The 21673-nt window shown below is 37.8% G+C and overlaps 1 protein-coding gene across 1 annotated transcript in view; it reads right to left on the reverse strand.

The window, feature by feature from the left end:
- Positions 1-21673, reverse strand: part of UTRN (utrophin) — a 574637-nt gene that overhangs the window by 115637 nt on the left and 437327 nt on the right. The window contains 4 exon segments of the mRNA XM_006834702.1: positions 3916-3976; positions 11116-11194; positions 13582-13728; positions 20295-20563. Of these exon segments, the coding sequence (XP_006834765.1) occupies positions 3916-3976; positions 11116-11194; positions 13582-13728; positions 20295-20563 (556 nt within the window).

Consider the following 21673-nt stretch of genomic DNA (forward strand, 5'->3'; position numbering starts at 1 on the left):
TTTTTTTTTAAGAAGATTCAATCTTTTGCTAAAGCTATGGAAGGCAATTTAAGATGCTACTCTTCTATGGCCACCATTAGGAATACTGGCCATGAATGTTTCACATGCATGGATATTTTAGAATAAAGGTTATTGTGCCCAAGCCAATAGGAAAAATTAGCTCTTGCTCTATCCATTTGTGGAGTCCTAGTGTGGCACTGTGGGTTAATGCGCTGAACTACAATGCCGATTTGAACCACAAGGTTGGTGGTTCAAGCTCACCAGCTGTTCGCTCCTTAAATGCCTGTACAGGGTCTCTATGAGTCAGAATTGACTTGAAGACACTTAACAACAACTACCCACTTATTTGTACTACTAACACATATAATCTGAGCAAGGATGCAATCATGCCACCCCCTTTCTAAAGCTAAACTAAGCCCACTGCCACCAACTCAATTGTGACTCAAAGAAATTCTCCAGGAGAGATCAGGATGGCTTGGAATTATTTCCGGAGCTATAAACCTCTACAGGAGCAGACAGTTTTATCTTGCTCCTATGGAGCAACTAAGAGATTTGAACCTCCGACTTTACAGTTAGCAGTTCAACATTTAGCCCACAGTGCCACCAGGGTTCCTTAGACCCTTCCTAAATTATAAAAATATGTAATTAGTTAAATTCCAACTTAACAACTTAAGAAATGCCTAACACAAATACACAGAAATCCCCTTCAACAGTCAAACAAAATTTAAAGATGGATTGAACGTATGCAAATCCCATATATAGCCATTATCTACCAACCCACCTCCCTACTGTCATTGAGGTGATTCCGACTTATAAAGACCCTGTATAGGATTTCTGAGGCTGTAAATCTTTACACAAGCAGAAAACCTTATCTTATATAACCACTGCATAAACATGAAATTAAGTAACAGGGTTATTAGTTTATTAATGTTTTTAAGTTTGCCTTATTGGATCTAGTTAAAAGTCTACATTTAAAAAAAAAATCAGATGGCACAGGATTTAAGCTCAATTCAATAAATTCACATTAATTTTAATCCATTTGCATGGAATTTGTATACACAGCACATGTATTCGTTTTCTTTAACTACCATAACAAACTACCACAAATGTAATGACTTAAAGCCACTAAATTTTTCTCAGCATTCTTAAGGGTAATCGTCTACTGGGCTAAAATGAAGATGGTAAATTAATGTTCTTTTCTAGAGACTACGAGAAAGAATCCCTTCTCTTGTCCTTCAGTGCTGCAAGTTTCCTGGAGAAGCTTCATATCTGCAAATCTCTCTCTGACCCAGATTTCTCTTTAGCCTCCTTCTTCCACTTTTAAGGACTCATAAGAAGGATATCATGTTTGGTAAGGTGGAGGGTCAGAGAAAAAGAGGAAAATCCCCAGCGAGATGGACTGGCAAAGTGGCAGCATCAATGGGCTCAAGTGAGGCAATGGTGAGGTTGGCCCAGGATCGGGTAGTGTTTCATTCTGTTGTGCATAGGGTCATTATGAGTTGGTACCAACTCGATGGCACCTAACAACAACAATTACACAGAGTCCACTTAGATAATCCAGCATTACCTCCCTCATTTAAGGTCAGATGATTCACACTTAGTTCTATCTGCAAGCCTAATTCATTCTTGCCAGGTAACATAGCATATTCACAGGTTTGGAGATTAGTATTTGGACACTTTGGGTAGGTCATTATCCTGCCAACTAATGTACACTTAAACCTTGTATACTTAAACCTATGGTATTCAATTCAATCATCATTTACCCAGAATACGAAAATTCCCTAGTAACACTGTAGTTGTGTGCCTGGCAAGTCAGACTCATAGTGACCATATGTGACAGAATAGAACTGCCCCCATAGAGCCAGCTATGATCTTTCTGGGAGCAGATCACCAAGTCTTTTCTCCAGTAGGATCACTGGGTGAGTTCAGACTGCAGGTTGACCTTTCCGTTAGCTGCCAACCCCCTCACCATTGCACTACCAAGACTCGTCCTAATATTACTATTATTAGATTGTGGAATATAAATGTAAACACAAAAAAGGTTTAAAATTGAGATCAGATTCATATCTTTTTTTTTTAATATAGGCATGCCAATTTGCCTGTCTCTGACTTCTTTCTACTCTTGCTTGCAAAAATTTGAGATCTTTCCACTGCTTTACTACTTTGTCCTCAAGCTTAGCACAATGTGTTATGCACAGTAGATTGTATTAGGAATTTAATACTGTTATCAATGTTAATAGTGTAATCAATGTGCAACTGATTGTGCATGGCACTTTGCTAAACTTAAGGACAAAACATCAAAGCTGTCAACAGACAGCTTATATTGCTTTCCATATCTGTTATAAGGTATGGCAAAATGTCTTTAATCTTTTACCCTGAGGATATGTCGTAGACTACAATGAAAACTCAGAAAGAAAATACTATTTCCAAAAAAAAAAAAAAAGAGAGAGAGAGAAAGAAAATATTATTTCAGAAACATTAACTTCACGCTCTCATTTTTCAGCATGGATGCTGGAGAGCTGGGACCTGACTGGTGATAAGGATACACAATGGAATGAGACCCTGTCTACTCCTGCAGCAGCCCTGGGATGACTCGGGGTTTTCTGACTGACTTTCAATAGGAGACAGGCAGGTCTTTATTCTTAGTCATCTGTAGTCTGGAAGCTCTGCTGAAAAACCTACTCAGAATCAAAGCAACATGCAAACCTTTAATGACAGACAGGGAATGGCTGCTTATGAAGGGCATTGGCTAGGAACAGAACCCGGGTCTTTCATGTAACAGGTGAGAATTCTATCACTGAAGCCCCTTTCACTGTGGTTTTAGGAAATTTGGCCCAGAGACCTTGGCCTGATGTGCCTTAGGTCACAGGGCTACTCCATACAATTGTTAAGTGTTCACCTTACATGTGAAAGACAGACAAGTGTGCCTTTAATCACATTGTGACCTTGTTTATCAACTGCTGAACTGACTTGTACTTCACAGGATTGCTGTTGTTGTTGTTAAGTGCCATGGAGTCAATTCCAACCCATAGCGACTCTATATAGGGTTTCCAAAGAGCAGATGGTGAGCTTGAACCACCGGCCTTGCAGTTCAAACAACTTTGCAGTCTGACATGCATTAGCTCACAGCGCCACAATTGTAGAAGTTAATTTATCACTCTGTCCTATGAGAATACATAAACTAAGCCCAGGATGAAATCCTACCCAGGCCCTGTTTAAATTTTACAAAGGTGCTGTAGGATAAGCACTTGACCATAAGGATGGTTTGAACCTCAAGGTCAGTAGTTCAAACTCAACAGCACCTCCTTGGAAACACTATACGGGGTCGCTATGAGTCAAGACCTACTTGACGACATTTAACAACAATAATAAAGTAAAACTTAGTCTATAAAAAGGAGACGTTTATCTAAAATTGGCAGTAAACATAAAGACTGATGGGACTTAACTAATGTAAAAATAAGTTCCACATATCAAAGAAAAATGTAAAAATAGCTAGCTTTTCATAATGAAAATGTTTACTAAATCCATCTTTCCTTTTGGTGGGTTAAAATGAGAGGAATACAAGCAATATTTAAAGGAACTTTCTGGGAGAAAAAGAAACATTTTAAAATTAGTAAAGTCTGAGAAACATCAAGAATATTTAGAAATTATGTCATTTTCTTCCAAATATTTTCATCTCTGACTAAACAAATCAGTTGAACATATCTATACTTCTAAGATAATAAGCTACAAAGATCACACTGCTTTTAAAGTAAAATTTTTCCAAAGATAAAATATACATATATAGTTTCCTTTAGATAATATGACTGAATTCCATTTTTTCCCCAAGTTAAGGGTAGGGAGGAGGGTAACTTTAAAGTTATTAATATAACTTGATTTTCCTGGTATTATAAAGGAGAATTAAAATCAACTTACTTGATGTAATAGGGAACTTTATTATGTGAAATGGACCTTTGCCACGGCAGCTGGACTGAAGCTGAGGAAACAAAGGGAGGTTATTGGAAACATCGTTAACCAAAAAGCCTTCCACCTTAATGCAAAACAACTGAACACGTTTTATAGCAAAATCAGTGAGAACTGGGTTGTGAGCTGCATTCCTATAATTATGAAATCAGCTAGGCTAAACAAAGAATGGCTTTAAGCATTCATTTGATGAAAAGGAATGCCAGATTCAATTTCTACCATCAATTCTAACTAGCTGAATAATATTTTAAAATATGTTTAAACAATCACATTTTATTAATTGAAACCATCACAGTTTAAAGCTTAAACCCTAGTCTCCTCTGAAAACTAGACCCTGTGTACATTTGTATTTTTATAAAGCTAAAACCAAAATGAATATTGCCTCATTTCCTAGATTAGAAATTGTATTTTTCCAAGATTAAAGATACCAGGTCAATAAGGTAGTGGTGATGGGTGTGTGCCCTTCAGTCAGTTCCAATTCAAAATGATCTGGAAAGGGTTTCTGAGACTGTAAATCTTTTGTTTTGTTAGGTGCCATCAAGCATACTGGTTCTGACTCATAGTAGCAAGTGGCCCTATGCTCAAGAGAACTAAACAAGGACCAGTCCTGCATCGCGTTCACAACTGTTGTTAAGATTGAGCCCATTGCTGCTGCCACTGTGCAAGTCCATCTTGTTGGGTGTCTTCCTCTTTTTCAATGACCCTCCACTTTACCAAGCATGATGTCTATGGACTGGTCCCAACAAATCACATGTCTGAAGTATGACAAAGTCTCACCATGCTGCCTTCTAAGGAACCTTCTGGCTGTATTTCTTCTAACACAGATTGGTTTTTGTTCTTCTGGCAGTCCATGGTACTTTCAGCACTCTTCTCCACAATCATCACTCACATGCCATCTATTCTTCTACGGTCTGCCTTATTCACTGTCAAACTTCCACATGTATATGAGGCTACCGAAAACACCTTGGCTTGGGTCAAGGGCTCCTTAGTCCTCCAAGTGATGTCCTTGCACTAGAACATTTTAAAGAGGTCTTGTACGGCAGATTTGCCTAATGCAATATGTTGCTTGATTGCTTGACTGCTGCTTCCATGAGTGCTGATTGTTGATCCAAGCAAAATGAAGTCTTTGACAACTTCAATGTGTTTTCTCCATTTATCATGATGCTATTTATTAGTCCAGTGGTGAGGTTGTTTTGTTTTCTTTACATTGGTGGAGGTGTAATACATATTGAAGGCTGTAGTCTTCATCAGTATATATTTTAAATCCTCTTAGCTCCCAGCAGGTATGGTTGTATCATCTGCATATCGCAGGTTGTCAGTGAGTCTTCCTCCATTCCTCATGCCACATTCTTCTTCATATATAATCCAGCTTCTCAGATTATTTGCTCATCATACAGATTAAATAAGTATGGTGAAAGAATACAAGCCTGGCACACACCTTTCCTGATTTTAAACCATTCAGTATGCTCTTGTTTTGTTTGAATGACTTCCTCTTGGTTTACATACAGGTTCTTCATGAGCACAATTAAGTGTTTCAGAATACCCATTTTTTGCAATGTTGTCAGTAGCTTGTCATGATCCACATGGTCAAAAGTCTTTGCATAGACAATAAAGCATCTTTCTGGTATTCTCTGCTTTGAGCTGAGATCTATCTAACAGCAATGGTGTCTTTACCCCATGGCCTCTTCTGAATCAGGCTTGAATCTCTGCCAGTTCTCTGCTGACATACCGTTGTAGCCATTTTCAATTACCTTCAGGAAATTTTTACTTGCATGCGATATTAGTGATAGTATTCAATGATTTCCACATTCCCCTGGCTCACCTCTCTGGAATGGACACAAATATGGATCTTTTCCAATCAGTTGGCTAGGTAGCTTTCTTCCAAATTCGTCGGCATAGATGAGTGAGTGCCTACAATGATGTTACAAGAGTTCATTGAAAGATTTCAATTTGAATTCTGTCAATTCCCAGAGCCTTGATTTTTGCCAATGCTGTCAGTGAAACTTGACTTATTCCTTCAACATCATCAGTTGTTGATCATGTTACCTCTTGAAATGACTGAACATCAACTGTTTCTTTTTGGTACAGTGATTTAGTGTATACCTTCCATCTTCTTTTGATGCTTTTTATGTCATTCAAAATTTTGTCCAAAGAATCCTTCAATACCGCAAGTTGAAGTATAAATTTTTATCTTCAGTTCTTTCAGCCTGAGAAATGCTAAGCACAGTCTTCCCTTTTGGTTTTCTAGCTCCAAGTCTTTGCACATTTCATTACAGTATTTTCTTCTCTTCTCCAGCTGCCTTTGAAATCTTCTGTTTAGCTCTTTTACTTCATTTCTTTCCATTGTTTTAGCTTCTCTATGACGGAGAGCAAGTTTCAGAGTCTTTCTTGACATCTACTTTATCCTTTTCTTAGTTTCCTATGTTTTCAGTGGTCTTTGCTTTCTGCCTATATGATTTTCTTGATATCATCCCACAACTTTTCTGGTCCTGGGTCATTAGTGCCCAGTGAATCAAGTCTCTTTCTTGAGGTGGTCTCTAAATTCAGGTGGGATTTGTTCAAGATCATATTTTGGCTCTCATGTACTTTTCATTTTCTTCAGCCTGAATGTACATAGGAGCAATTGATGATGTACTCCACACTTGGTTCCTGGCCTTGTTTGGCTGCTCATATTGAGTTTTTCCACTGTCTCTTCCCAAAAATGTAGTCAATTTGATTCCTGTGTATTTTATCTTCTGAGATCCATACTTATATACTTGCCTTTTATGTAGTTTTAAAAAGTATATTTGCAATTATTAAATCATTGGTCTTACAAAATTCTATCATTCGATTTCCAGCATCATTTCTATCACCAAGGCTATATTTTCCAACTTTGCATTCCAATCACCAATAATTATCAATATATCTTGATTGCATATTTGATCAATTTCAGCCTGAAGAAGTTGCTGTTATTGTTAAGCACCAATGAGTCAGTTCCAACTCGTGACAAACCTGTATAGGGTTTCTGAGGAACAGCTGATGAGTTTGAACTGCCAACATTGTAGTTCTAGGTCCAGTGCTGATTCACAGCATCATATCAGGAGTTTGTAGAAATCTTCAATTCCATCATAACTGGCTTTAATGGTTGGTTCTTAATTTTGAAAAAATAGAGGTATTAATTGGTCTTCCTTGTAGTGTATTATCCTATCCCACACAGCATTGTACTAGATATTACCTATCACAGGTAGCAATGTTCTTTTTGATGATGAATGTGATGCAATTCCTCTTCAATTTTTTCTTTACAGTATAGTAAACCATATGATTATCTAATTCAAAATAGCTAATAGCAGTCCATTTCAGCCACTAATGCCTAGAATATCAATCTTTATGTGACCCTGCTGGTGTTTAAAATACCAGCAGCACAGATTCCAGCATCACAGTGACATGCAAGCCACCATAGTATGACAAACTGACAGGAAAGCGCAGAAAGCCTCAGATTTCTCCCACGAAGTGACTGGTAGATTCAATTCTTTATTTAGCATCATATCCACATGAATAGTTACCTAGTAGAGGTGGCAGTCACATAAATTCAATGACATGAAATGAAAAGAGGTACTTAAAATAAAAATAGGCAAAAGATTGTACAGAATTGAGGCAACTGTTTAGGTAGAGAAATCCTTTTCATCTGAAATATACAGAAAGTAGAACGTCCCAATTTTACACTACATTATTATGAAGACTGGAGTCCTGGTGTAGCGCTGTGGGCAAATGTGCTACACTGCAAAGTCGTTTGAACCACAAGATCAATGGTTCAAGCTCACCAGCCGCTCCTTGGAAACCCTATACAGGGTAACTATGGGTCAGAAATGACTTGACAACACCTAACAACAACAACATTATGAAGACTGAGATTTTGTTATCTCAGTGCTTACTAAGGTTCTCAAGTAATTGTTTTAATGTCAGTTATATATAAAATGATACTATTCCTACATTAAATCATGGATTTCAGCCTCATTTATGAAAAGCATACACATGAATCTAGAGCTGTTCAAGAATTTTACTAATAAAGTCACAAGCAAACAAATTCAATAAAGATTTGCAAGTATCTTTATACCCTGTAATAACTAAATAACCAGTTGTCACAAATGGTTTCTCTGAATTTCATGCCATCATCAATATCTTATAAAAATACAGCATTCTGATATTGGCAGAGCGTTTTCAAATATATCTTTTGATAAGCAAACAAGAGACACATTCAAGTTCTATTTCATAGATGGGGAAAACTCAATGCACAGAGGTGAACCAGCATGCCCAAAGACCAACAGCCAGTCAATACATAGCTGAGCTGGGAGGTGATTTCAGGATTTCTTACCACTAAGTTCAATACTCTGTCTACTCATCACAAAGGTGAGCACTCCTTTCTCCATCTATGTCTATCTAAAGTATGAAAAAGGGATGGAAATGAGGAATGACGTATATCACATTACTCAGTAGAGTCAATCCCACTGCACTGTTGGCCCTGGATAGCAGCCAGATTTTATTTTGTTCCTAAATAAATGGCTTCTTTTATAACCATGCCTAAAATCCAAACAATAACACATTCATAGATTCCAACCATCAAGTGGTCACAATTGGTAAATTTATTAATTGGGATTTTTGTTTTACTTCTCTGTTCATTTTAGTAACTGTTTTGATTTGAATAACCTTGATCTCCTTGTGCTGTAATAATAGACATTAAAAAGCACTTGTGCTTGAGTGTCCCACAGTGTGTATGAATTTGACAATACTTCACTTGCTAAAGAATATGAGTTTGAGTTCTACTATTAGAGACTCTGAAGGATTTCCTCACTTTTAAGAAAACTGTAAATATGATATCAATGATTTTCTTTTTAATTCCCTTTAGTTTGGTCTTAATAGATAGGTTTGTATTCTATACAATTTGACTGAAGAAATCTGGAGTGCTCAGTATACTGGGTTGATAGGGATAGCTGGCTTACAAGCTTTCATGAGTTTGCTTAGCATCAGAATGAGGGGGGTAAGGTGGAATGGCCATTGAATCGTTTTCCTCTTCTCTGGATGATTTGGTGAAAGGGCAAGGGGGTTGATGCTGAGAGGACTGTATGATTTAATTGTGAGCAACTGTTAACAGGATTAATTGTGACTGTCACAACTGTAATTGTAGAAGATGGATAACTAAAAGTGGGTAGTAGCTGATCTTTCATTTCAGAGTTAGAGGACCCCAGGGCCATCGGGAAAGAAGAGCATGAGAAAATTGTAAGATCCTACCTAAGGGAGCTGCAATGGCGGAGATGGTGGCAGAGGCGATGGCATGGAGAGATAGAGCAGCTGAGGACTCTACACCCATGGACTGAGAAAGGTTGCATGCCTGTGGGCAAGAGGCAGGTTTGCAAAATATATCCTTGGAACATTTAAATGAATATATATATATTTTGTTTTATATGAGAATATCAAATATTTTTGCTTTGTTGATTTGTGAAAAGTAATATGTCCCAGGGGGAAAGCGGACAGCTGTTGTTGCAGGGAGGGGATTGTCATCATTGAGATGAAGAAAATGTATGACTGGTTGAGGGTAAAGCTGATGATCTTGTCTGTTAACCATCACTCAATTCACAATAAAAAGCTAAAAAAAAATAATGAAAGAAGTCTGGAGTCATTAATACCTAATAACTATACTGCCAACATTCATGGCATCCAAAATTTAAAAATGCTTCCCGATAACTCGGTTGAGATTGTCTTCCAGTAAAGACCATACACCACAAGGGATAAGCTCTCTAAGGGATCCGACATACAAAACAGAACACATCTCTGTGTGTGCACCTGTGAGTGTGTGTGACGGAGAGAGTGGGAGGGAGAGAAATGAAGATCAAGTGGAGGGTGGGTAAAGGGCAGGAGGCAGGAAATGACTAATATTGGTCCTTGAAATTGTGAAGGTAAGAAAAGACCAAATTTTAATTGAGGTAAAGCAGTTTGTCAACAGTGATGAAAAGATTAAGGGAAAATATAAGCCAAAGCAATTTAATTGAAGGACAAGGTATGAGTTCAGGTTTCCTACATGTTTAGAGATGAAAAGAAGTTTCCATAATCGGGATATGAGCTTTGCTCTAAGTTTAAACGTTACTTACACTGATTTAAATTAAATAAATGGTTTCTTGCATAGGTCTGCCAGAGGAGGAAATGAAAGGAGTCGACACTTACTGAAACCATTTGTGACAACATTTGTGTAGGTGCCTTTTTTAACTCCCGAGGTTTTCTCAGTGAATTTTCAAGGTAATCACAGGAAGTAGGCATTATTACGGCATTTTTAGATGAAATTACCTTTCAGAGATTCATAGGTCTGTTCAAGGCAGAACTCACATTTAAATTGAACCCAGGTAACCTAAATCCCACGTTCTTAAATATCTTCAGCAGTGACTACAAGAGTATCTCAAGTGATTTATTCAAGATCTCATGAATAGTCCATGAAATTCAAAATTCCAGATGGATAAGATCATATAAAAATCTACATATGAAGAGTGTCTAACTCTGCACTGCTTAACTAAAACAAAAACTAAATATGACTGCAATAAAACTTAGGAGCCTATATCTTCTCGTAAGATTTGAGGGGGATGACCTACTTTAGTCTTAAAAGTGCAGGTGCATTTTTACAGGGGATAAGTGGATGTCAATATTTTAAATATAAAAAGAATTTGTGAAGAAACTAATATGCACTAGATATGACATAGCAATGACAAATATGATGGAAAAGGTCCAGTGAAAAACTATAATGAAAGATGAATTCATTTTTGTGCCCCATTGAAGAATTATTGTGATTGTATGACAAAAAATAACCAATAAACTATACTGGCATTAATATTAATACGTCCTTTTATACATTTAATGTAGATAACGATGTTGATAAGGGAGAATATGGCCTCTTGAACTAAAGAGAAATATTATGCTAATTTATTCAGTTAACGGGATTAAGTCGTGTTTATTTGCACTTTGTTTGCTGTTGTTAAATGTCGTGGAGTCGGTTCTGACCCATAGCGACCTTGCATAGGGTTTCCGAGGAGAAGCTGCTGAGCTTGAACCACCGACCTTGCAGTTCAAATGACTTTGCAGTCTGGCACAATAACCCACAGCACCACGCCAGAACTCCTTTTCAGCACTTACTAGAGAGAAAATGCTGCGAAGATGGTCCAAAATCACGATGGGCTTCCTGAAGCTGTTTAAGGCGATCATCCACAGATACCTGAAATCACAGATACACACAAAGAGGAAAGAATAACTTGATTTCAAAACAATGACTTTAATAACATACTTGATTTAATGCATTATAGTAAGTGATACTATTTCCTAAAATATGATTGCTTGCACAGACACCTTCACAGACCTGATATCAGAGCACAGGTAATCAAATGTTTGCTTTATGACCTACATCAATGTCTCTTTTTGCTAACTGAAAGAAATCCGAATAAGATTTTCACTTTTACAAAAGTCACAAAATCAAACCAGTGTCCACCATTTGTCTTGCAGCCAGCCATGAAAGAACTGCACCAACCTCCTTCCCCAGCATCTCAGCATCAAACTGCCGTAGCTTTCAAAGGAATCTGTGAACATAATTGTTGCTAAGTGGCGTAAAGTTGGTTCCAACTCATAGTGACCCTATATAGGGTTTCTGAGGCTGTACATCTTTGCAGGAGCAGAAAGCCTCATCTTTCTACTGCAGAGTGGCTGGTAGCCTTGAACTGTTGACCTTGAGGCTCACAGTTCAGTGCTTATCCTCTGGAGTCCCTGTGCTCCCTGTGAACACTAGATGTTAGGGCTACTTTAGGTTGTGTATGTTATTTGGCATGGTCTGGTAAGTTCTTCTCTTGTTTAAGAATGCTTAAATTGTTTCTCCTGAATTGCTGTTGCCTTATGCCAATTCTGCTTACAAAAGGCTTCATAGGCCCGCTGTACTTCCAGATAGCAGGGGAAATCTGTAAATGGCTAAAAACGGATTTGCTTCTGGAAAGGGGCAGTAAATAACACCAGGTCCTCTTCTAAGCAATTTATATGAATTAGCTCTTTTAATTGTCACAAAAACCCTATGAGGTAAGTATCATTATTTCTACCAGTTTACAGAGGAAGAAATTGAGACATAAAGATGTAACAAAGGCACTGGACTTGGAACCACAAAGTTGACAGTTCAAACCCACCAACTGCTCCTCGGAAACCCTATACAGGGTCACTATGAGTGGGAACAGACTGCACTTAACAGCAGCAGCAATCCAAATAATGCTAGTTGTTCCGTATAGATCGGCAATCTTCTCTTCAGCTGTCTTGAATGAAAACTGTGTATCGCTTGCTCAATAGGCAGTTAAGATTTCCCTTGGTTAGTTGTTTATAATGCATTAACACATACTTTGTTCCTTAAACCATCGAGTATCTTAGGGCTACTTCTGAATCTAAACATTGTCTGCCAGCAGAGATTTTCCAATTGTATTCACCCAGCAAGTAACATCTAAGCTCTAGGGGTTACTGGTTAACTTTCAAGGAGAACTAATTCTCTAACTTTTTATCTTTTGAGATGTGTTAATGGAAAATCAAATGGTGGGAGTATCTACATGAAGATAATGAATTAGAGAAATAGAGAAAGAACAAAAACAAAGAAAGCACAAACCCCTCTGTGTTCCTCTCGCTAGAAAAGGAAAACCAACTGCTAGTAGAGGGTCAGCAACAAATGAGGAGAATGTTACGTGAAACCTACTCTCACAATGAGCTCACACACGATTATGAAACGGCGCAGGACAACGCAATGTTTGTTCAGTTGGAACTCTAGTCACTATAGTTCTGAGGAAAGTCAACGACAGCTAACAACACAATGTGACTGAATGACTAAGGTAAGCACCAAAGCAGCAAAAATGTTTTCAAAAAACACACGCCCAAGCTCCTTAAGTAGTAACCAGCTACAAGGAGAATGAAAATCGTCTTAAAATCTTTTGAACAAAACAAAATACTTGATTAAGATGAGAAAAAAATGACACCTTTATGAGTCATTATGGAAAAAAAAGTGTTTCTGTAACTACCACATTCAATGAATGTGATTTATTTCAACTGTTAAAATTCCTATAAATATTACATTGTTATTATTGTTAAGTGCAGTCGAGTTGCTTCCGACTCATAGAGACCCTGGATAGGGTTTCTGAGGCTTTTTAAAAAAATCTTTGCGAGAGCAGAAAACCTAATTTTTCTCTCGTGGAGTGGCCGGTGGGCTCAAACCACCTACCTTGTGGTTCGCAGTCCAGTGCTTATCCAATGGAACCAACACATTCCAAATATTACATGTTGTTGTTAGGTGCCATCAAGTCAGTTTCGACTCATAGCGACCCTACGCACAACAGAACACAATATTGCCCAGTCATAGTTAGTATACATAGTATACATGTATACATAGCAACCCTGTATACATAAAAAATATTACATTAAATGTCACTAAATAAATGTGCACCTGGAGCACAACACTGAAAGCTAAATACACCTGATGCTGTCACATGATAAGTTCATTTGAAAAATAATTAAGAAGGAAAGGTAAAATGATGGTAAAATACTAAGGTGAGGCTCAAAGACCAACACTCTGACAAGGGTAAACCATACCTGTAAAAGTTTCCATCGCATATTAAGATCATCCAACTGGCGAGACATCTTTAGAGAGGGGTGCAGGTCAAGTGGAGACAGTTGACTAGACAAATCATTCACTGCCTTGACTTTTAAGTTGATTGGTGCGATTTCTTCTCTGAAAGCCTGAGAGAAAAGGACAAAAACTGTGTTATCAGAATGGACTTAAAACTATTTCCAACTTTCCTTCAAAGGGAACAGTAAGGCCAATGGAAAGGCCATCAACCATAGCAGGCTACCAACCAACCAAAACACTGTGGCGTTGGTTCTGACTCAGTACAACCCCATGAGTATCAAAGCAGAACAGTGCTTCCAATGGTTTTCAATTGCCTGCTTTCTGGGTGTATACTGCCAGAGTTTTCTTCTGAGGAGCAGTTAACATGCTGCACCACCAAGGGACTCCCTACTCAACAAACTCTGACTTAAGCCAGGTCATTAGTAACCCAGATTATCAGACAAAGACTCATCCTTTATATCCCCTCACCCCACTTCCATTGAGTTAATTCTGACACATAGCAACCCTGTATATGGTTTCCAAGGCTATACATCTTTATGGGAGTGGAAGGCTTCATCTTTCTCCCATGGAGCAGCTGGTGGGTTTGAACTGCCAACCTATGGTTATCAGTCCAGTGCTTATCCTACAGAGCCACCAGGGTTCCTTTCTTCATAGCCCAGAGAATTTGGATAAATAAATGAAGAGAATAACTATATTGTGTGCTCATTTAAATGATTAGGTAATTATGACTTTTTTATTACATGCAATTAAATCTGAAAAATGTTACATTATCCACTTTACTAATTTCTAGGTTTTTTTTTTTTTTTTTTTTGCTATTTTAATGTCTATCTTAATGTTTTCGCCTGATGTAACGATTTGATTTGAACATGTCTCCACATAAAATTAAGTTAGAAAGTGATCAGTAAAAGTAAGTTTCCTAATCCCTTGGCCTGTGCCTATTATACCCAGGAAGTACAGTCTGCCCCTTACAATATCATGATCACTTTATGTGGCTCTGAGTGGGGCCGGATAATAGGACTCGAAAGAAAGAGAGGCAAAGGAGGGTTAGAAGTCACGGACGCCACCTTTGGACACAGTCAGTGAAATAGTATGAAAGGAAGTGAGGAGGGAAATGGAATGAAATGCAATGAAAAGATATAATGGAGTTTTTCTATGAACTTTTGAAGCCCCTTGTATGTGATGCTGTTGTTGTTATTAAGTGTTGTTAAATTGGTTCCAACTCACAGCAACCATGTATAGGGTTTCCAAGGAGCAGCTGGTGAGTTTGAACTGCCAGGGTTAGCAGTCCAGGGCTTACCGTACAGTACCATACCAAGAATGTGACAAGGAGAAGAAAAATACTTGGGCCAAAAAGACTTTTCTTCTTTTCCCCCTTACATTCTAATGTGTATGCTAAAAATAATCTTTATTATGGTAAACATCAAAAGAATGTAACTTTATTTTTAAAAAGAAAATTATTTTTACGTAAATCAAAGAATATAATGACTTAGTGTTTTATAATTCTTGAACATTCCCAAAAGGCATGTTAAGAAAGTCCTGGAGAAAGAGATCAGCAAGCCATCAGAACAGTTATGATTACCAAGTCTGGGTGAGAGATGTGGATGATGGTGGTAGCAGTGTGTACGAGACACCTGAAACAACAGTCACAGAAGGCAAAGTGTTTACGGTGAGGAGTATCACCAAAACCCTGCAGACAGACAGTGACATTTCAAAAGCACGTGGAAGAAGGGAAGCTGACAGAGACATCTGAATTCTTGCAAGGTGGGAGGAGAAGGAATTTAGGGTTATGATAGTTGCTCTTTGAGGCCAAGATGTGCAGGAAGGAGCCCTGATGATGCTGTGGTTAAGTGCCTGACTGCCAAGCGAAAGACATGAAGATACTGAATTAAAGAAATCAAGAAGAAAGGTACACCCTTCTCTCTGTTCCACTCACTGAGAAAGCACATATTGACCTGAGTAGATTCTGTGCTACTAATTCCAGGTAATTAACACTCCTTCCAAAGACAGTCTAAGATGTTCAAACAATACACACTCATTTTTACCTATTTAATTTCATTATAAAAATATGAACCATTGGAGGTGTCTGTATTCACATGAATTCAAAACACCTACGATACCATAAAAAGGAACTCTAGTAGCGGGTTACGGGTTGGGCGGCTAACCTCAAGGTCATCACTTCAAAACTATCAGCCGTTTTCGTTGGAGAAAGATGAGGCTTTCTGCTCCCACAAAGATTACAGCATCTATATGACAATAGATCCTATAAATATGAGACAGCCTGATGTGGGGCGGGGGTAAGAAAAGAGCTTTTTCATTCTAGACTTGGCAGAGGACTGGGTTCCCTCAAACTCACTCTGAAATAATTATGGAACTTAAATCTTTCCAGGTTTCTATGACTGCGGTTTTAAAACTGTGCAGTAATAGTCTCTCCGTGTGCTCCAAAATTGTGGTCAGCTTTTAAAGTCAACATCCTTGCATTTTCTAGGTTTTTAAGATGAAAAATGAAATGCTAGCAAATGCTCTAAAATTTATATAGTTGCAAATAATCACCAGATTTATTTCAAAGGCAATAAAATATGTTTGCTAATTAGATTATATCAGGACAGATTAAAAAAGTCTTGTCTAACAATAAGGGACATTACATTTTTTCTCTCCAACATAATGTTTTGCTACTCCATACCACAGATGAAAATATAGAAGACTTTTGTTCAACAAAGTCTTGGGATTTTGTCTGCTGATTTTATGGTTAGGTGTTTTATAGCAATGAGGAATCTCTCATTGTGGGGAGAAAGTTTACTTTGGTTTTACTTTTTGTAAATTCTGAATTATGAGGCTTGAAATACATTAAGTTTATAATGGTTGCAGAACCACTATGGGTTCTAATATAAAGAACTAATTTATCATGTTTGGGCTGTACTTATTCTGTGAGAGAATAAGTCTATACAGTCTTTATGATAAAACCCAAAACATCTGTTAGCATTAAAGCTGCTGATTGACAGCTTGTTGGCAGATGTGAATCCCAAACACTCTTGCCAGAAGGTATCAAATCTGCAAAGAAGGAAGACTAAGAATGATTTGAATACCCCCAAAGATTTTGTTTCCTAGCTGCTCTGACATATTTATCACTATTTAACAACAATCAGTATTTCTTTTCTGATTTTTTTTTTTTTTAAATAAAATAGGATATTAGTGGTTCCCAGGAACGAAAGGAAGGAGAAAGGGAAATGGTTTTGCTTAGCGGGCACTGAGTTTATTAATGATAGTGGAGTCAGTTTGGAAAGAAGAGTAAATATGGTTGCACAACTTGAGGAATGTATTCAACGACATGGAATTTTACATTACAAAATTACTTAATTGATGAGTATTTTGTGGTGGACATTTTCATTGCAATTACAAAAACAACGAAAGGAAACTTTATGAAACACAACTTTGCCCCCTGATTCTCTGACCAGGATTTTAAGCTAACTGTTCTCTGTTCAATGCTCACTTCTGTAAGGACCTGAAACACACAACACCTAGAATTCAAGAAGGCTTAAGACCCTATCCCATACGTAACACAATCTTGCAGTTTGTAGATTGACGGAACATCTTTTTATCGCCAGGCCATCTCTGTAAGTGAACACGGCGGCACCAACAGAGCCTCCCACAGAACTTGGGGAGGCCTGGCTGCAGTAGAGAAAGCTGGCTTCAGACACAACGCAGTTTGAGATCCTGGACAAGTCATTGTGCGTCTCAGAGCCTCCCCAATCTCCCTACCCACCCATTGTCAATCATTCTAGTATCTACATCAGCAGCTGGCTGCAGCCAGGGCTCCAGCTTTGAGCAGACAGCGCTAGCTTTGGACACAACATATCCCTCCTTAACCAGTTTGAGACCTCTTTTGCAGTTCCCAGAGTCTCCCCAGTTTCCCCACCTACACAATGGGGATCATTCTAGCATCTACGTCACTAGGTGAATGTGAAATAGCAACTATCCATCCATGAGCTAGTAACACATGCATCTAATGCACAAACTCAGAGATGGAAGAACTTCAGGCAGGGGTGGGAAGCCACGTGGAGCACACCTCAATACAGGACTGGGTTCTGGGATGGGATCTTTGGCAAATTTATTGCCCTTCGTGGCCTCATTTTCCTGTTGGCACCCGGAGGGGTTATGATTAAGTGGACATCACATATCAACATTCTCTGTCCTACAACCCTTCCAGTAGGGTCCATGGCATTTAGAATCTGACCCAGTGCCTCATCTAGGACTGAGGGGTACACAGTCTGCACAATGGCTTCCAATAACATCTGCTGGTCTCTATGTCCTGTGTGCCCCTTTCCTTGAGCACGGTTATTTTCATCTGCTTCTAGCTTCAATAAAGAAACAATAATTGTAAGTCCTTGGTTTATGCTTGACTACTAACCTTAAGGTTGGGCAGTATGAACCCACCCTAGAAAATCGAATGGAGCAGTTCAACACTCCAAGACATGGGGTCACCATGTGTTGGGATCAACTCAGTAACAACAGATTTGACTTTTTAAACATTTCTAGTGAAATGTGAAATATACTTTAAAACACAAATAAAATACCTCCAACTGTGGATCCATTTTATTTGGATTAAAGAGGTTTGGCTATTATTTTCTTTATTCCTAACAAAATTTGAAAACATGTTAATCCATGGTTTATTCCTTCCTCTTAAAATATTAACTGTATTGTTTCTAGTTTTCCACTTATGCAGAGATTTGAACAAAAGGATTTGGATGTAAATGTAGGCAATTCCTTTAATCAAATGAGATTAAGAACTTTCAAAGGTAGGCCTTTAATAGCCCCTTTATCCGCTACTATAATACGATACATTCAGACTCAACTGGGTAAATGTCTGCTCTAACTCAAAGGCATTTTGGAAATCCAGTACAAAATACTTTTTATACTCCACTCGCTTAAATATTTTCAGTGTTTGAAAACCATTTTTTACAAAACAAAAGGTACACAACTTCTGGAGTAGATGTGCTAAAAGACTTTGTTTTCAGTTCTATTTTTAAATGCAGATCCATCATTGGAAATTGTTTTAAGAACACAAGGGCTGCCAGAAAAAGTCTATTTAATTCATAGTGTAGCTGAAAACGTCCCTATGTATATTTATTGAAAGACGGCAGGCACCAATATTCTGTTAGTAATATATTTAAGCTAAAAAAATTTCATATTTAACTTCAGAAACCAAATTTAAATGTTAACCAAAGTTGTATTCACTATATTGTTATGAAACAGGCCTTTGCAATGAAAGGGGAAAGCAAGGCGGAAAAAAAATCATGCACCTCCACACTTACCAGCTGTGTAGACTTAACACCTCCACACTTACCAGCTGTGTAGACTTAACAGTATATGCAGTTAAATCATTTCTAAGATGGGCTTAATAATAGTATCTATCTTGTTGAGTTAGTGTGAGAATTAAAAGTCACTAAGAACAGTTGCCTTCATGTAGTTAAGACTTAATAAATGTTACCTATTACTATTAGTTCTATGTCTGTATGCTGTAGGATAATGTGTTGGACTGCAAAGTCAGTTTGAACCAGAAGGTCGGCAATTCAAGCTCACCAGTAGCTTGTCAGAAACCCTATAGAGGGTTGCTATGGGTTGGAACCGATGTGGTGGAACTTAACAATAAGAACATATATTTGTGAAACATGCATTTGTATTAAGTTACTGTTGTCTTTTTTAGAACTTTTTTTTTTTTCCCTATTCAGTCACGTGCACACAGAGCAACTGTTATCCAATGTCTTTGCAAAAAATACCTTCTGTGGCATAAATACAATGAAAGATCTCAATCATGACAGATACTTTCAACCCAACATCTTGTGATTTTTCTGACAAATCAGAATCCTTAATGTGATTCATCACTCTTAAATTTATAATTTACTGTTACCCCATATCCCCTTTGCATTCTAAATCTTTTAGTTGTATCTCTTGGCACCTAAATTTTATAAACTGTATTCTGGATATGCTCTAGGATATGGGCACCTAGGGGATCTAGACTATAAATCTACCATCTGTAACTCTGGGCAATTACTGACAATGAACAGGATTTTTGGTTACAGTAATCCTTCAGATTAACAGACTCAGACAGTGACATAGAATGTGTAGAAGAGAATTTCTAATTAAACAGTATGCTTATAATTCAACCTATAAATTCGACTCTCAATTTACAGAACCTAAACAGGAGAGAGGATCCTGCTAAGCAACACCATGTGTATGCAATTCTGCAAAATCCAGTCGATGGGAAACAGTAGAAGACAACTGGTTTTTTTTCAACAAATAAATTGCAAGGAAAATGAAAAAGTGAAGGGCCATCTGGAAACAAAAGGGAACTTTTAAAATATTTTCAAAAAGTAGGTAAAACTATCATCTACATTGTTTAGGGATACACAGTTGGGTGCATAAAAGTATAAAGAAAAATGAAAGTCAGTTACTTGTAAACGTCCCAGTGATAAGTACTTTTGGTTTAGTTTTATCATGGTAAGGAAAAGCCTCTACTGCACCAGGAAAATTTCTAATTTCTGACTTGAGAGGGTGTTGCAAGGGTATTCGTCTCATATTAGTTTCTTATAACAATTTGTATATGTGACTTTCGTTATTTGTGTTGTACATAACAAGAAAACATTTGTTGAAATCATTTATCAAAGGTAGAAATGCTGACCATGATTTTCTCAATGTGATCCTGCAGCGAGTCAATGAGCAAGTCTCCCACGGGCTTCCAGCCATTCCTCACGGCCTCAGCTTCCTTCATGTCTGCATCCAAGTCATCCATCGAGCCCTGCAGGTCTCGGAGCTTCTCCAACGCCTTGTCTACTTGCTTTTGCCAATTGTTTGTAACTGCATTTAGACTTTCCCATTTCTCTTTGACTTCAGAAGACTGTTTGCGCATGGCTTTAGCGATCTTTTGGGCTCTCTCCTCAGGGGTCAATTCTGCGATTAAAAAACAAAACAAAACAATAAAATTAATTTGGATACCTGAAAAACTCTGCACTCTTTACAGGAAAATATCACCTTTTGAAGGGTTGCTACCAGGGTAAACGGAAACAGTGTTAACTAGTTAGGGTAAGAAAAAATTCTTACCACTTAAATGTGTACTCAGAAGGAGAAGAAAACAGATTACTAAGTGGCCCAGAGTTTTGGGGTGAGTTTTTAATTCCAATATATTGCGAATCCTGATATGTAACAAGATATCTCAGGAAATTTAACCATTTTCTTTAATATAAATTTAGATATTAAAATCCACGGGCAGTTTTTCATTTCATCAACCTCAAGAAAAATGAGAAGTATAATTATCAGAGAATAGTTGTGAGCTATCAAGATAAACTCTCAGAAAAGATTATTTTATTATCCTTTTTTATACCAAAAATAAAACTGAAGGCAAACAATAGTATCTTGGCTATTTCATCATGTCTGACTCTGTTTGGTAGTTCTTTTCTGATGAAGGGCATTTCCTTCTGCTCCGGAAGTATAACGCATCCACAAACATTTCGATAGGATGATAACAAGATTTCAAAGACCATCCTAAATACTTAATAGAGCAAAAGGGCTTCCAGAATGTCTGAAATGCAGTTAGATTTGCTAACAGAACAGGCATAACTCAAGGCTGGGTCATGGGATACAAGCAGGTTGATAAATGTTAGAAGCAAAGCCAAGGATGCAGATCAAAGTCAAGTTCAAAGTGAAGAGTCAGAAACATGGAGAGAGGGAGGTGGGCAGACAAGATCAGAGGAGTGGGACAGACACAGAGCGGAGACTCCAGCAGCATCAAACATTCCGGGACCTCACTACCTGCTCCACCTGAGGAGGCCTGTAGTCTTATCTAACAAACATCATGGTTTGGTTCTGCTTGTCCCCTGAAAACAGAGAGGCAATTCAGACACATACAAGCAAGCTAAACTATACTTCAATTAATTTAAGAGAGAAATGCATACTTTGTGATAATGGCCCATCTTTTGGTATAAATTGCATTAGCTATTTCCACTTCACCTCAAAATGTTCCAAATCATGCCTTTAAAATGATGAACTGAAGTAAACTGTCCT

Source organism: Chrysochloris asiatica, unplaced genomic scaffold, assembly GCF_000296735.1.
Source record: "Chrysochloris asiatica unplaced genomic scaffold, ChrAsi1.0 scaffold00013, whole genome shotgun sequence".
Classification (NCBI taxonomy): domain Eukaryota; kingdom Metazoa; phylum Chordata; class Mammalia; order Afrosoricida; family Chrysochloridae; genus Chrysochloris; species Chrysochloris asiatica.